At 49.1% G+C, this 17,276-nt stretch overlaps 1 protein-coding gene across 7 annotated transcripts in view; it reads left to right on the top strand.

Annotated features, from left to right (window-relative positions):
• vps13c (vacuolar protein sorting 13 homolog C) overlaps positions 1 to 17,276 on the top strand; it is a 368,173-nt gene that overhangs the window by 258,926 nt on the left and 91,971 nt on the right. For all 7 annotated transcript variants that reach the window (XR_005458698.1, XR_005458696.1, XR_005458697.1 and 4 more), the window contains 4 exons: positions 3,849 to 4,004; positions 4,881 to 5,145; positions 6,901 to 7,061; positions 13,367 to 13,488. Coding sequence is in view for 4 of the 7 variants with exons in the window: in XM_038784422.1 (XP_038640350.1) it covers positions 3,849 to 4,004; positions 4,881 to 5,145; positions 6,901 to 7,061; positions 13,367 to 13,488 (704 nt within the window). In the remaining 3 variants the exon portion in view is untranslated. The remainder of the gene's footprint in view (positions 1 to 3,848; positions 4,005 to 4,880; positions 5,146 to 6,900; positions 7,062 to 13,366; positions 13,489 to 17,276) is intronic.

The following is a 17,276-nucleotide window of genomic DNA, read 5'->3' as shown; positions in this document are numbered from 1 at the left end:
AAAAATTGCCACCCCTGGGCTCATCACCACCCTTGTTTTTAGCACCTGGGACATGACCCCCGCAAATCCCTCCCAGTACCCCCTCAGCTCAGGGCATGCCCAAAACATGTGAACATGGTTCGCTGGTCCTCCCGCACACCTAGCGCATTTGTCCTCTATCCCGAAAAATTTGCTCATCCGAGCCACCGTCATATGGGCCCGGTGAACGACCTTAAATTGGATCAGCCCGAGCCTAGCACATGTCGCGGTCGAGTTTACCCTACTCAGGGCCTCTGCCCACAGCCCATCCTCCATTTCCCCGCCTAGCTCCTCCTCCCATTTAAGTTTCAGTTCCTCTGTCTGGGACCCTTCCTCCCTCATGAGCACCTTATAAATACCCGAGACTCTACCCTCCCCTTCATCCCTCCCAGAGACTATTCTGTCTAGGATCCCCATTGGCGGGAGGCGCGGGAAAGATGGGACCTGTCTACGAACAAAGTCCCGCAACTGTAGGTATCTAAAATCATTTCCCCTTACCACCCCAAATTTCTCCTCCAAGCTCCTCAAACTCGCGAAGCTCCCTTCCAGGAACATATCACCCACCCTTCCCGCCCCTGCTCGCCGCCATACTCGGAACCCCCCATCCATACTGCCGGGGGCAAACCGATGGTTGTCGCAGATTGGCGCCCAGACAGACGCCCCCATCTCCCCCACATGCCTCCTCCACTGGCCCCATATCCGCAGGGTCGCCACCACTACCGGGCTGGTGGTGTACTTGGCCGGCGGCAGCGGTAGAGGAGCCGTGACCAGGGCTTCCAAACTGGAGCCCCTGCACGAAGCCGCCTCCACCCGCTCCCAAATAGACCCCGTACCCACCATCCACTTCCTTATCATAGCGATGTTGGCCGCCCAGTAATAATTGACCAGACTCGGCAAAGCCAGCCCTCCCTCGCTGCGGTTCCTCTCCAACATCGCCTTCTTTACCCGCGGAGACTTTCCCGCCCAGACAAAGCTCATGATCAGCCCGTTAACTCTTTTGAAGAAGGACTGTGGGATAAAGATCGGGAGGCACTGAAAAATAAACAAAAATCGAGGGAGGATTGTCATCTTTACAGTCTGCACCCTCCCTGCCAGCGACAGCGGGAGTGCATCCCATCTCCGAAACTCTCCCTTCATTTGCTCCACCACCCTGGTCAAATTTAACTTATGCAGCCTGCCCCAGTCTCGTGCCACCTGGATTCCCAAATACCGGAAATTTTCCTCAACCAGCCTAAACGGTAGCCCTCTCAATCTATTCTCCTGGCCCCTTGCCTGGACCACAAACATTTCACTCTTGACCGTATTTAATTTGTATCCTGAGAACTGGCCGAACTCCCTCAGCATTCCCAGTATAGTTCCCATCCCGGCCACTGGGTCCGACACGTACAGGAGCAGGTCGTCTGCATAAAGAGAAACCCTATGTTCAACCCCGCCCCTCACCATCCCCTTCCAACCCTCTGCGGCTCTCAGCGCCATCGCCAGCGGCTCTATGGCCAGCGCAAACAGCAGCGGGGAGAGCGGGCAGCCCTGCCTGGTCCCTCGGTACAACCTAAAGTACTCCGACACTTCTCTGTTAGTCCTGACGCTGGCCCTCGGGGCCTGATATAATAATTTGATCCAATCCACCAATCCCTCCCCGAACCCAAACCGTCCGAGCACCTCCCATAGATAGTCCCACTCTACCCGGTCAAAGGCCTTCTCGGCGTCCATTGCCACCACTACCTCCACATCTCTACCCGCCGGGGGCATCATTATCACGTTGAGCAATCTCCTCAGATTGGCCGCCAGCTGCCGACCTTTAACGAACCCAGTTTGATCCTCCCCAATCACCTCCGGTACACAGTCCTCCATTCTCCCCGCCAGTACCTTTGCCAGGAGCTTGGCGTCTACATTAATCAGGGAGATTGGCCTGTAGGACCCGCACACCTCCGGGTCTTTACCCCGCTTCAATATCAGAGATATGGTGGCTTGTGACATTGTCGGCGGCAGGGTCCCTCTGTCCCTTGCCTCATTGAAAACCCTCGCCAAGACCGGGCCCACCAGCTCAGAGAACTTCCTATAAAACTCTACTGGGTATCCATCCGGCCCCGGGGACTTCCCCGACTGCATGGCCTTTAGGCCCCCCAATACCTCCTCTACTCTAATCGGGGCGCCCAGCTCTTCCACTTGCCCCCCCCCAACTGTTGGGAATGTTAACCCGGTTTGTTGCTTTCCTTAACTTCTTGAATTGACCATGGATGGTGGATCCCCGCTTAAGAATTTTTCTTTATAGTAGGACTATACTTATTCTGAGTATTCTGAAATATCCCCATTACTGTTCGTCTCTGCATCTCTATTGATGTATACTCTAGCCTAGTATCCCAGCTAGCTCAGCTTTCATGTCTACCTAGTTGCCCTCATTTAAGTTTAAAATACTAGTCTTAGACCCACTCTTCTCCCCCTCAAACTGTATGTAAAATTCTATCATTTTGTGGAAATTGCTACTGAGGAGTGTCTTTAATCTGAGTTCATTTGGGCAGCATGGTAGTATAGTGGTTAGCACAGTTGCTTCACAGCTCCAGGATCCCAGGTTTGATTCCCGGCTGGGTCACTGTCTGTGTGGAGTCTACACATTCTCCCGGTGTCTGTGTGGGTTTCCTCTGGGTGCTCCGGTTTCCTCCCACAGTCCAAAGATGTGCAGGTTAGGTGGATTGGCCATGATAAATTGTCCCTTAGTGTCCAAAAAAAAGTTAGGTGGGGTTACTGGGTTACAGGGGTGGGGTGGAGGTGTGGGCTTGGGTAGGGTGCTCTTTCCAAGGGCTGGTGCAGACTCGGTGGGCTGAAAGGCCTCCTGTTTAGCACAGGGCTAAATTGCTGGCTTTGAAAGCAGATCAAGTAGGCCAGCAGCACGGTTCGATTCCCATAACAGCCTTCCCGAACAGGCGCCGGAATGTGGCGACTACGGGCTTTTCACAGTAACTTCATCTGAAGCCTACTCGTGACAATAAGCGATTTTCATTTTTTCATTTTTCATTTCTGCTCTGTAAATTCTATGATTTTATTACAATCTTTTGCTATAAATTATAAACTGGGATGTGTCATTAGGACTTGAAGACCGACAGAAATGTGGACATGGTTCTTATTTGAAGTAGAACCGTGGGGGCCTCACGGTAGCAGGGGGCCTCACGGTAGCATGGTGGTTAGCATCAATGCTTCACAGCTCCAGGGTCCCAGGTTCGATTCCCGGCTGGGTCACTGTCTGTGTGGAGTCTGCACGTCCTCCCTGTGTGTGCGTGGGTTTCCTCCGGGTGCTCCGGTTTCCTCCCACAGTCCAAAGATGTGCGGGTTAGGTGGATTGGCCATGCTAAATTGCCCGTAGTGTAAGGTTAATGGGGGATTGTTGGGTTACGGGTATACGGGTTACGTGGGTTTAAGTAGGGTGATCATTGCTCGGCACAACATCGAGGGCCGAAGGGCCTGTTCTGTGCTGTACTGTTCTATGTTCTAGAACATGCTGTCAACTTTCTATACCATAGCATTTCAAGTCTAAATTTAAGCCTCCCTTATCCCTGCAATACATTGGTGACGTTTTTCTTCAGATGTTCATCTCTCATTATTTGTTTTGCTTTAAACTGCAGTTTTGCACCAGCGTTTAGTTTTATCAAAATCAGGAACCTCACCAGATTTATTTGTGGGTTTGTCAAAGCTGAATTCTGAGGGCCAAGCTTTGTACTAGTTAATCGATGCATCTGTGTAATGGAAGAAACTTGGGGCTGATTATTTCTGACAAGTATTCTTTCAAAAATGTCGTGCAGTATTGGATTACCCATATCTGTGTTTATTACACTTAGATGAAAACCAACATGGGCCTGGACAAAGCTCTTGTTCCAGGAGATGATTGTGTTCACATTCCTGACCCGCAGACTGCCATTACCATTTCTTCAAAGGACATATTGAATATCACAGTATCCAAATGCAGTTTGAACGTTCTCGATGTCTTAGCTAAGGTAAAATACCAACATTTGAAATAAGAGCAGAAGTATACAAGGAATAAACTGAAGTCTCCATAGTCCCAGATGACCATAGGCTGCTTTCTTCTTTGAGGAAGGGGGGGTGGGAGAGAGGAGCTGACTGGTGGCGATTTAACCTGAGGATCACCCACACCTCGGGCGAGGGGCAAGGTTGAGAGGGCAGGACGGCACGGCAGCACAGTGGTTAGCACTGTTGCTTCACAGCGCCAGGGACCTGCCGTTCGATTCCCAGCTGGGTCTGCACGTTTTCCTCGTGTCTGTGTGGGTTTCCTCCGGGTGCTCCAGTTTCCACCCACAAGTCCCAAATGATGCGCTGTGAGGTGAATTGGACATTCTGAATTCTCCCTCGGTGTACCCGAACATGTGCCGGAATGTGGCAACTAGGGGATTTTCACAGTAACTGCATTGCAATTTTAATGAAAACCTACTTGTGACAATAAAGATTATTATTATAAATAACCTCAGGCGGTTTGGGGATTGAACCTGCGATGTCTAGCCAACTGAGTCTAGCCAACTGAGCTAAACCAGCCCCTATACAAGATTACCGATACCTTAAAAATCCCTTTTTTTAAACTTTGTTTCTCCATGACTTATTCAGTTTCATAGTAAGTAATTCAGTTCCAAATTGGGGAATGTTAAGGTGATCGCCAATGCGGGAGTGGGAAAGAGAGAAGGCAAAGAATGTTTGGATGATAATGAGTTGGGAAAAGGGAACGGTTTGCCAGAACCTATTTTGACGTTCTGCAGAGTTTTGGGGGGGGGGGGGGGATTTAGCAAAGGCATTCCAGAACTATAAATCTGACTCTTTTGAACGTAGCAAATATTTGTTTGAAACGTGCGTCTTTTCTGCAGGCATTTTCAGCAGGAACTGCTCCAACATTTGATTATTCAATGAAGGATCAAGTTCCGTACACCTTAAAAAATGAACTGGGCATTTCTTTGGATGTGCACCACTCTACAAACCTACGAGCCATTGGTTTAGCCCCTGACCAGAAGCTTCATCAGCTGAATGCAGGGCAGATACTGGAGCTTGATTATTTGGCTGTACAACCCCGGAATCGAGGAAAGCTTTCTGTGTTAGAAAGACAAGAAAGTGCCCTTTTTACTTTAACAATAGGTAAGTTGAACCATGAGAGCGAATTCTTGCTGACCCGATCACCTGGAGGTTCCCCTCCGGGCCACTCGCCATCCTGACTTGGAAATATATCAGCTATTCCCTCACTGTTGCTGGGTGGAAATCATGGAAACCTCTCCCTGACAGCACTGTGGGTGCACCTACATCACGTGGACTGCAGCAGCTCAAGAAGGCATCTCACCACCACCTTGAGGGCAATTCGGGCTGGGCAATAAATGCTGACCTTGCCAGAGGCAGCCACATCCCATGAAGGAACCCCAAAAAATGACCGAGCAGAGACATACCTGGGTTATGAAGAAAATAAAATACTCAACTGATGTGTTTGTAAACTGCCGGGAATAATGCATTTAATTTTCCCTGTATTGATGGATACCCCATTCTAAATTTAATGTAGTTGTCATTTAAGCTGATGCTTTCGCTGCTGTTGTTAGCAGCGACAACTTGAAATTTGAAGTGGCATTTCTGTTTTTCGAGAATTGCCATTTCTGTAGGGCATTCAAATCTGGAAGAGATCAGCTGGTTGTTGGAGCCTGACTTTTGTACTGCCATTTCCAGCTTCACCATCTCACTGTTCACTGAAGGACCAAGTTGCAGATAACTTAAAAACAAAATGTGCAGCAACTATGTTGCAGCAAATGTAGGGAGGCCAGTGGCATTGTCACTGGATGGGTAATGCTCTGGGAACCAGTTTCAATATTGTGCACAGTTCTCGGTGTTCACAGTACAGGAAGGATGTGGATGCATTGGAGAGAGCGCAGAAGAGGTTTATAAGAATGGTTCGAGGGATAAGAAACTTAGTTATGAGGATTGGATAGGGGAAGATTGGATGGGGGCCTCACGGTAGCATGGTGGTTAGCATCAATGCTTCACAGCTCCAGGGTCCCAGGTTCGATTCCCGGCTGGGTCACTGTCTGTGTGGAGTCTGCAGGTCCTCCCCGTGTGTGCGTGGGTTTCCTCCGGGTGCTCCGGTTTCCTCCCACAGTCCAAAGATGTGCGGGTTAGGTGGATTGGCCATGCTAAAATTGCCCGTAGTGTAAGGTTAATGGGGGGATTGTTGGGTTACGGGTATACGGGTTAAGTGGGTTTAAGTAGGGTGATCATTGCTCGGCACAACATCGAGGGCCGAAGGGCCTGTTCTGTGCTGTACTGTTCTATGTTCTATGTTCTAAGACTGTTGGAGAGAAGAAGGCTATGAGGAAAGTTGATAGTGGGTGCTGGACTGCGTGACGGGGAGAATCTTCCCACTTGAAAAAGGGTCGAGAGCGAGAGGGGCACAGATTTAAAGTGATTTGCAAAATAAACAAATGTGATGTGAGGAAAAAAAATCTTTCACACAGCAAATAGTTGGGGTCTGGAATGCACGGCCTGGAAGGGTGGTGGAAGCAGGTTCAATCGAGGCATTCGAGAGGGTATTGGATGTTTCTATTTAAATGATCAATGTGCAGGGAAAAGGCAGGGGAATGGCACTAATTCATGATGCTAGTATGGAGAGCCGGAGTTGACCCGATGGACCGAATGGTCATCTTCTGTGCCGCACTGATTCTGTGCAACAGATAATTGAATGAAATCGATCGAATAGCTTTGGAATGCATCATACCCCAAATTTACCAGGGAACAAGCAATTGTTTAATAAACAATATATTCACACCCCTCAAATTGTACATGAATGTAACAATGCTTTGCTGAAAAGTAACATGACTATGTTTTGAATTAAATAATTCAATTTTATTTTATCAGTGCCACATGATTACACCGAAGTAGCCAATATTCCTGTCGCGAAGCCAGGTCGACGCCTGTATAATGTCCTCCGCTCTGGCAGTGAACATTCGGTGTCACTTTTAGCCCAGATTGATGTTGTAGAAGGTGATAAAATAATTATCATCCGATCCCCTCTCCAGGTAACGTAACTTTTCTTCAGTCTATTTGTTGTTGCTTTCTGTAAGTGCGCCTTATTACGAACAGCGACAGCATTTATTGTCTTAAAAAGCCGAGTTGTTTCAGTAAGTTACCTTAATAAGGTTCCCTCGCTGAGCCGTGCCATTTGTGATATAAAGAAAACTGGCTACAGAATGGGAGGCTCCATTGTACCTCGACCTGATTTCTCACTGTGGTGAGGGACATGGATAGTTAATCATCATTCTGCTTGACGTGCCTCCCGGTTCATTTTTCGACAAGGTGCTCTGTTTTTTATGGCAGTTTTGGGAGTTAAGGGCTCTGCACCGCACCTAGAAGGGCTTCAAACCCACACTTGTTTGTTGTCTATCGACAATTTTATGGGCCTGCCCACTGATGTGGTAAGCATTGACTCGGAGATAACGTGCTTGACAAAGAAAGTTCAGAACAAATTCAATCTTCAGTGGACTTCTCAGTAAACTGCTACTTGAAACAGACAAGGACAATGTGTACAATGAACTATTCTGGCCACCTAATAGAACCTGAACTGATGGTTCTGCTGCAGACTCTGCAAATCTGCCCATCACCATCAGCTAATCCTGCAAGCTATTGCCTTAACTGAGAGGAGTAGGCATTGGGAAATGGACCATTACTCTGCACTAGTGGACTACGTAATTTTAAGTAATTAAAACCCAATCTTGGCTCTGAGCCCTACCTGGGTCCTTAACCCTTGGTCCAAGCTTTCTTGGGCTATGTAAGTGGAATGTGTCGCCATTGGTGTGTTCACTCCATGTAGACTTCTCAGTAGCAATGGTTTGGAGATTTCTAAGATGAAGATCGGTTTTTGCAAATCATTGAATCCCTGCAGTGCAGAAGGAGGCCATTCGGCCCATCGTGTTTGCACCAACCCTTGGAAAGAGCACCCAACTTAGGCCTACGCCCCCACCCTATCCCCTTCACCCAGGAACCCCACCTAACCTTTTGCATGTCCAATCCACCTAAGCTGCACATCTTTGGACTGTGGGAGGAAACCCACTCAAACACAGGGATACTGTGCAAACTCCGCACAGTTACCCAAGGCTGCAATTGAACCCGGATCCCTGGTGCTGTGAGGCAGCAGTGCTAACCACTGTTCCACTTTGCCGCCCTAATGTTAGACAATAGATTCTGAGAAAATTCACCTCCGGCATTCGGTATTGATTTAGAATATAGAAATAGAACAGTACAGCACAGTACAGGCCCTTCAGCCCATGATGTTGTTCCAACCATTTATCCTAATCCAAGATCAACCTAACCTGCACCCCTTCAATTTACTGCTGTCCATGTGCATGTCTAAGAGTCGCTTAAATGTCCCTAATGACTCTGACTCCACCACCTCTGCTGGCAGTGCATTCCACACACCCACCACTCTCTGTGTAAAGAACCGACCTCTGACATCTCCCCTATACCTTCCTCCAATCACCTTACAATTATGTCCCCTCGTGACAGCCATTTCCACCCTGGAGAAACGTCTCTGGCTATCCACTCTATCCATGCCTCTCATCACCTTGTACACCTTTTCCAGTGAGAAAAGCCCTAGCTCCCTCAACCGTTCTTCATAAGACATGCCCTCCAGTCCAGGCAGCATCCTGGTAAATATCCTCTGTACCCTCTCCAAAGCATCCACATCCTTCCTATAATGAGGTGACCAGAACTCGACACAATATTCCAAGTGTGGTCTAACTAGAGTTTTGTAAAGCTGCAGTAAAACCTCGTGGCTCTTAAACTCAATCCCCCTGTTAATGAAAGCCAACACACCATACGCCTTCTTAACAACCCTATCAACCTGGGTGGCATCTTTGAGGGATCTAAGTAGGTGGACCGCAAGATCCTTTTGTTCCTTCACACTTCCAAGAATCCTGCCTTCACCCTGTATTCAAGCATTCAAATTTGACCTTTGGAAATGAATCGCGTCACATTTATCAAGGTTGAACTCCATCTGCCACTTCTCATCCCAGCTCTGCACCCTGTCAATGTCTTGCTGTAACCTGCAACAGCCCTCAACACTATCTACAACTCCTCCAACCTTCGTGTCATCGGCAAACTTACTAACCCACCCTTCCACTTTCTCATCCAAATGATTTATAAAAACCACAAAGAGCAGAGGTCCCAGAACAGATCCCTGCGGGACATCACTGGTCACCGACCTCCAGGCGGAATACTTTACATCCACTACCACTCGCTGTCTTCTTTCGGCCAGCCAATTCTGTATCCAGACAGCCAAATTTCCCTGTATCCAATGCCCCCTAACTTTCTGGAGTTAGGGCAGCACGGTAGCATTGTGGATAGCACAATGGCTTCACAGCTCCAGGGTCCCAGGTTCGATTCCGGCTTGGGTCACTGTCTGTGCGGAGTCTGCACATCCTCCCCGTGTGTGCGTGGGTTTCCTCCGGGTGCTCCGGTTTCCTCCCACAGTCCAAAGATGTGCAGGTTAGGTGGATTGGCCATGCTAAATTGCCCTTAGTGTACAAAATTGCCCTTAATGTTGGGTGGGGTTACTGGGTTATGGGGATAGGGTGGAGGTGTTGACCTTGGGGAGTGTGCTCTTTCCAAGAGCCGGTGCAGACTCGATGGGCCGAATGGCCTCATTCTGCACTGTAAATTCTATGAATGAGCCTACCATGGGGAACCTTACCAAATGCCTTACTGAAATCCATATACACCACATCCACTGCCCGACCTTCATCAATGTCTCGTCACATCCTTAAAGAATTCAATAATGCTTGTGAGGCACGACCTGCCCCTCACAAAGCAATGCTGACTACCTTTAATCAAATTACGTTTTTCTAAATAATCATAAATCCTATCTCTCAGAATCCTTTCCAGTATTTTGCTCACCACAGACGTAAGACTGATGGGTCTGTAATTCCCAGGAATTTCCCTATTCCCTTTCTTGAATAGGGGATCAACATTCAATCATCCTGTGCTACTCCAGTGGAGAGTGAGGACGCAAAGATCATCGCCAACGGCGCAGCAATCTCCTCCATCGCTTCCCGTAGTAACCTTGGGTATATACCGTCAGGTCCAGGGGACTTATCTATCCTGATGCTTTTCAAAATTTCCAGCATATCCTTCATATCAACCTGTTTGAGTCTATTAACCCGGTTCACACTGTTCTCATGAGCAACAAATCCCTCTCTCTCGTGAATACTGAAGCAAAATATTCATTTAGGGCCTCCCCCTTCTCCTCAGACTCGAGGCACAAGTTCCCTCCACTATCCCTGATTGGCCCTACTCTCACTCTGATCATCCTCTTATTTCTCACAGAAGTGTAGAACGCCTTGGGGTTTCCCTAATCCTTCCCGTCAGGGCTTTTTCATGCCCCCTTCTAGCTCTTTTCAGTCCATTTTGAGCTCCTTCCTGGCAACCTTGTAACCCTCTGGAGTAGTGCCAGATCCTTGCTTCCCCAACCTTAGGTAAGCTTCTTTCTTCCTCTGGACTAGAAGCTCCACTTCTCTTGTTATCCAAGGCTCCTTCACCTTACCATTCCTTCCTCGTCTTAGTAGGACAAAAATATCCATCACTCGCAGCAAGTGCTCCTTAAACAATCCCCGCATTACTGTTGTGCATTTCCCCAAGAACAATTGTTCCCACTTTATGCTCCTCAGCTCCTGTCTAATAGCAGTATAATTTCCCCATCCCAATTAAATACCTTCCAATACTGTGTGTTCCTATCCCTCTCCATGACTATGGTAAAGGTCAAGGAGTTATGGTCACTGTAACCGAAATGCTCTCCCACCGAGACATCTGACACCTGGCCTGGTTCGTTACCGAGCACCAAGTCCCAGATTTGTGAGTCAAACATTGCTTTAATTGCTGTATTTGCAGATCAGGGACATAAAATGGGATGGGTGGGCCAGCCTGCTACTTCACCAGCTTAGGTGAAAAGGCAGAAGGAAGTGGAGGGCGGAGCGGTATCTCATGTCCATTGTGGGAACATTCCTCATGATAGCGTTGCCATTTGTGCCTCCCCGTCTGGCCTCCAGAACCTGACTCCCCACTCCCTCTCCTCCCCCTCCCCCCAGCTCCACCTTAGTCCAGCATCCATGTTGCCTCCCTTCTTGGGACTGGTTGCAGTCCTCGCAGTGGCCACTAGGGAGTTGTAGCACTTCTGGAACTACTCAGCTGCTGGCCAACTCTCGAAGTGGAGATTTCCGTTCCCTGTGGAGTGGAAGTCCTGCTCTGCGCTCACAGATACAGGGGGCAAGAGCAATCCCCCCCGTGTAAAATTCTGTGGCATAGTTGTTGCCAATCGGCACCAGAGATGCCAATAATGTTGCTCTTTTTAATGAGTGGAATACTATCCCACCAGCATCACCAATAATGTTGCCAAATTAATTAGATATGGCAGTTATTAATGATGATATTGCTTTTCAGAGTCGCCAGGTATCAAATGATACCACCACAAGGCTTTACCGGATATCGATCAAAGACCAAACAACCAGTTAGTCAGTTCAAGTTCAAAGATAGTTTATTTACACACAAGGATTACTTCGACATGCAACACAAAACACTACAGGTTAAACTACACCTAACAACTACAATAACCTGTACTTAACTTCAGGGCAACTGGCTCTATACAGATGGACAAGGCCTATGTTCGGATCTTGCGTGGCTGGATAGAAGTGGCTTCGTTTCTGCTGGGCTCATCCGTCTGGTAGCGATCGTTGGTCTTGAACTTGTCTTCTGGTCGTGATGCTGCACTTGGTTTTAGGCGTAGACCGGGGCCAAGATGGGCCAATGGGCAGCACGGTAGCATTGTGGATAGCACAATTGCTTCACAGCTCCAGGGTCCCAGGTTCGATTCCGGCTTGGGTCACTGTCTGTGCGGAGTCTGCACATCCTCCCCGTGTCTGTGTGGGTTTCCTCTGGGTGATCAGATTTCCTCCCACAGTCCAAAGATGTGCAGGTTAGGTGGATTGGCCGTGATAAATTGCCCTTAGTGTCCAAAATTGCCCTTCGTGTTGGGTGGGGTTACTGGGTTATGGGGATAGGGTGGAGGTGTTGACCTTGGGTAGGGTGCTCTTTACAAGAGCCGGTGCAGACTCGATGGGCCGATTGGCCTCCTTCTGCACTGTAAATTCTTTGAAGAAAGACCGAACACACGGCAGTCTCTCTCTTTATCCCTCTGGGATTTCGTGCTCTTTGGGGCGGTCCTTAGCTTTGGACCCAATAATTTGACAGGCTTCGATCACTGCCTTCGATTTTGGCCAATAAAGGGCCGGGTGCCTTGATGGCTGGGCGTGTCCTGAGCGGTCATTGACCTTGGCTGTTTGGGCTTTCTTCGCAAAGGGAGTGGCGTCGGTTAATCTGTATCGGTTTCCTGAGTACAGTCCTTTTGTTCTGGGGAAATGGGCCATTAGAATGCAAATGAGCGGGGGTTTCGATCACGTCTACCTATCTGGGTTGCAAATACACACACAGCTCTGAGTGTGTCTGAGTTGGCCATAATTCCCATGGTCCTTTGCAGGTGGCCATCTGAGATGGCTACATACAGTAGTACCTTAAATCATTAATATAAACAATAAAGCAAGTTTGGAAAGCAGACTTATTGCTAACTGCTCCTTACTCTAGGCCAGGGGTGGGCAAACTTTTCCGTGCAAGGGCCACATTCAGAAATTCACAATTTTAAAGGGCCGCATAGTATATTAATTAATAGTCCCGGTTGTAACCAATTAGCGTGCGGCATATACCTCAGCGCTTCCCCCGGCGGCATCCTGCATTTAGCCCTCTTTTTCTCTACCAGTAACCCATCATCCCCCCCCATTAACCTTATAAAAAAAAAAATATTTTTTTTTATGACTTGATCTTGGTGGGCCGCATAATGACCTTTGGCGGGCCGCATGCCGCCCGCGGGCCGTAGTTTGCCCACCCCTGCTCTAGGCCCAGGCTGAGCTGATACTAGATGGGCCTGTGAGAAAGAAGTAAGAGGTTTATCCTTGGACCAGTATCATGCTGGTCCTATCAATGTTCCTTGGTGAAATATTGATAGAAGCCTGAGTAATATCTCAGTCATTTGAAGATAATCGTGCTTTTAATTTTGATCAGAAAATGGTTTATGAATGGTGATTTAGTGGATGGACTGCGACTTCTAAACATTTGTGGGGCTTTGGTGTTAAAGGTGAACGATTGTTCAAATGCTGATCGTATTTGCTGCTTGAAGCTTGTGGGGTGGCTGAGGTTTTTGATCGTTGCAAAAGCAGATAGTTTGAGATGAAGTTTGTTTCAAAGATAGAAATGTTCTGTTTGTGTTTCTTTTCTCCACCTATAGATCAAGAACCACTTCTCCGTCTCCTTTGTCGTCTTCAAGTTTACTCCAGAGAGTCAGTCACTGCAGCCTATTGGTGTGGCTAATCCTGAAGAGGAATTCCATGTGCCTTTAGATTCTTACAGGTCAGATTGTCTGGAATGGGGAGATGCGATAGCTGTGAATGTGTGCAGTTTGTACGTTCTCCACGTGACTGCATGGGTTTCCTCTGGTTTCTTCCCACAGTCCAGAGATGTGCAGGTTAGGTGGATTGGCCATGCTAAATTGCCCCTTCGTGTCCAGAGATGTGCAGGTTAGGTTATGGGTGGGGTGGGTCGACATGGATGGAATGCTCATTTGATGGGCCAAATGGCCTCCTTCTGCTCTGTAGGGTGATTCTATGAATGAGGCAGGAACACAGGCTTAGCTGCGAGAGGGCAGTGATTTTCACTTGACAGCTCCTCTGCACCGCGTGCTGCTATTGTTCAAAACATCTCATCAAGATTTCCCCTCCCGGCCCTCACAGCTCCCCATTCCTTCCTTCTCTCCTCACTCTGCTGGGCTGTCAGAATCCAGTAACCCTCCAATGCCGCCCCAACATACCTCCGAGTGCTTCCGTTCTCAGGACGTTCCAGAAACCCCACAATACCAATGCTGTACTGCCAAATTCTCAGCCCCCTCACTCACCCGAACCACCTCCAAGGCTGCCACAGTCTAAAACCACCTCTGCTGAATTTGATGCCTGCCTCCAACGTGGGGCACAATGCTGATCTACTTGTGTGAAAAGACCAGAGAGAAATATTGAAAGTGTTAATTGAATCTTTATATATGATATATTATCAAAATGTTTATACTCAGTCTAATTTTTTGATTATGTCCCCGAGTTTTAGAATCTCCAACCAGTGGAAGTATTTTATCTTTATAAACCCTGTTTTCCCCAGTTAATATGTTGAATACTTCGATCAGAACACCCCATAACCTTCTAAATTTGTGTGTGTGTGTGTGTGTGTGTGTGTGTGTTGTATTGGGCCAGTGTTTAGAGAACCCCAAAGTGAATCACGGAATTGACCTGACCCACAGCTTTTAATAGATTGTGGTATGGGGAGCACACGGCCCACTCTACAGGGTGGTATAGCAGAAATGGAAAAAGTATTTTTTTAAGCACAACAGCTGGGGGCTGTTTAGCACTGGGCTAAATCGCTGTCTTTGAAAGCAGACCAAGGCAGGTCAGCAGCACGGTTCAATTCCCGTACCAGCCTCCCCGAACAGGCGTCGGAATGTGGTGACTAGGGGCTTTTCACAGCAACTTTATTGAAGCCTACACGTGACAATAAGCGATTTTCATTTCATGTTTATTTTTAAAACACACAGTGAAAACCTTCGCAACCATCAATTCAAATACAACCCCCGAAGACTACAACACTAAGTAATCCGTAAACTGTCTTTTTAACATAGAACATAGAACAGTACAGCACAGAACAGGCCCTTCGGCCCTCAATGTTGTGACGAGCCATGATCACCCTACTCAAACCCACGTATCCACCCTATACCCGTAACCCAACAACCCCCACCCCTTAACCTTACTTTTATTAGGACACTACGGGCAATTTAGCATGGCCAATCCACCTAACCCGCACATCTTTGGACTGTGGGAGGAAACCGGAGCACCCGGAGGAAACCCACGCACACAGGGGGAGGACGTGCAGACTCCACACAGACAGTGACCCAGCCGGGAATCGAACCTGGGACCCTGGAGCTGTGAAGCATTTATGCTAACCACCATGCTACCCTGCTGCCAGAAGACATTTAAAAAAAAAAACCTTTAAACAGAAGCACATCAGGTTAAAGTCACTACTGAGAGCAGCTATTAGTTTTAAATCACCAAAGGATCGATTTACAGTCTTTAGATTACAGAGAGAGAGACTAATACCCCTTCTGACTGTGACTGCAGCTATCCAGCTCTGAAAACTAACCTAAAACACACCCTGCAGCAAACAGCCTAAAACAAAAGTAAAAAGCTGACACAGCCCAGCTCCACCCACTCTCTAACACCACTGAAGTAATAAACACCCATTTCTCAAAGGTACTCTCACTACAGATATTTATATATACACCCATTCATAAACACCCATTTCTTAAAGGTTCTCTCACATGACTGTCTCTGTGTGTGTGTCTGTGTGTGTCTGTGTCTGTGTGTCTGTGTCTGTGTGTGTGTGTGTGTGTGTGTGTGTGTCTGTGTGTGTGTGTGTGTCTGTGTGTGTGTGTGTGTCTGTGTCTGTGTGTCTGTGTGTGTGTCTGTGTGTGTCTGTGTGTGTCTGTGTGTGTCTGTGTGTCTGTGTGTGTGTCTGTGTGTGTGTCTGTGTGTGTGTGTCTGTGTGTGTGTGTCTGCGTGTGTGTGTCTGCGTGTGTGTGTCTGCGTGTGTGTGTCTGCGTGTGTGTGTCTGCGTGTGTGTCTGCGTGTGTGTGTCTGCGTGTGTGTGTCTGCGTGTGTGTGTCTGCGTGTGTGTGTCTGCGTGTGTGTGTCTGCGTGTGTGTGTCTGCGTGTGTGTGTCTGCGTGTGTGTCTCTGCGTGTGTGTCTCTGCGTGTGTGTCTCTGCGTGCGCCGCGTGTCTGCATGCGCGTTTGTGTGTGCGTGTCTCTGCGTGCGGCGCGTGTCTCTGCGTGCGCGCGTGTCTCTGCGTGCGGCGCGTGTCTCTGCGTGCGGCGCGTGTCTCTGCGTGCGGCGCGTGTCTCTGCGTGCGGCGCGTGTCTGCGTGCGGCGCGTGTCTCTGCGTGCGGCGCGTGTCTCTGCGTGCGGCGCGTGTCTCTGCGTGCGGCGCGTGTCTCTGCGTGCGGCGCGTGTCTCTGCGTGCGGCGCGTGTCTCTGCGTGCGGCGCGTGTCTCTGCGTGCGGCGCGTGTCTCTGCGTGCGGCGCGTGTCTCTGCGTGCGGCGCGTGTCTCTGCGTGCGGCGCGTGTCTCTGCGTGCGGCGCGTGTCTGTGTTCGTGCGGCGCGTGTCCCTGCGTGCGGCGCGTGTCCCTGCGTGCGTGTGTCTCTGCGTGCGGCGCGTGTCTCTGCGTGCGGCGCGTGTCTCTGCGTGCGGCGCGTGTCTCTGCGTGCGGCGCGTGTCTCTGCGTGCGGCGCGTGTCTCTGCGTGCGGCGCGTGTCTCTGCGTGCGGCGCGTGTCTGCGTGCGGCGCGTGTCTCTGCGTGCGGCGCGTGTCTCTGCGTGCGGCGCGTGTCTCTGCGTGCGGCGCGTGTCTCTGCGTGCGGCGCGTGTCTCTGCGTGCGGCGCGTGTCTCTGCGTGCGGCGCGTGTCTCTGCGTGCGGCGCGTGTCTCTGCGTGCGGCGCGTGTCTGTGTGCGGCGCGTGTCTCTGCGTGCGTCTCTGCGTGCGTGTGTGTTTCTGCATGCATGTGTGTGTGTGTCTCTGTACGTGTGCGTCCATTCTCCTGATCTCCAGATGCAACTTCACGAGTGACGTAACTGGCCCTATTATCATATTATTATTCTATTATCATAGAATTTACACTGCAGAAGGAGGCCATTTGGCCCATCGGGTCTGCAACGGCCCTTACAAAGAGCACCCTACTGAAGCCCACGTATCTACTCTATCCCAGTAACCCCCACTTAGTATGTTTTGGACACTAAGGGCAATTTAGCATGGCCAATCCACCTAACCTGCACATCTTTGGACTGTGGGAGGAAACCGGAGCACCCGGAGGAAAGCCACACAGACACAGGGAGAACGTGCAGACTCCGCACAGACAGTGACTAGCCGGGAATCGAACCTGGGACCCTGGATCTGTGAAGCAAATGTGCTAACCACTATGCTACTGTGCTGCCCAAATAAACTCAGAGTAAAGACACTCCTCAGTAGTAACTACCACAATATGATTGAATTTTACATACAGTTTGAGAGGGAGAAGAGTGGGTCTAAGACTAGTATTTTAAACTT

This window comes from Scyliorhinus canicula, chromosome 24 (genome assembly GCF_902713615.1).
Source record: "Scyliorhinus canicula chromosome 24, sScyCan1.1, whole genome shotgun sequence".
NCBI classification, from domain to species: Eukaryota; Metazoa; Chordata; class Chondrichthyes; order Carcharhiniformes; family Scyliorhinidae; genus Scyliorhinus; species Scyliorhinus canicula.
This window is presented reverse-complemented; position numbering and strand designations above follow the sequence as displayed.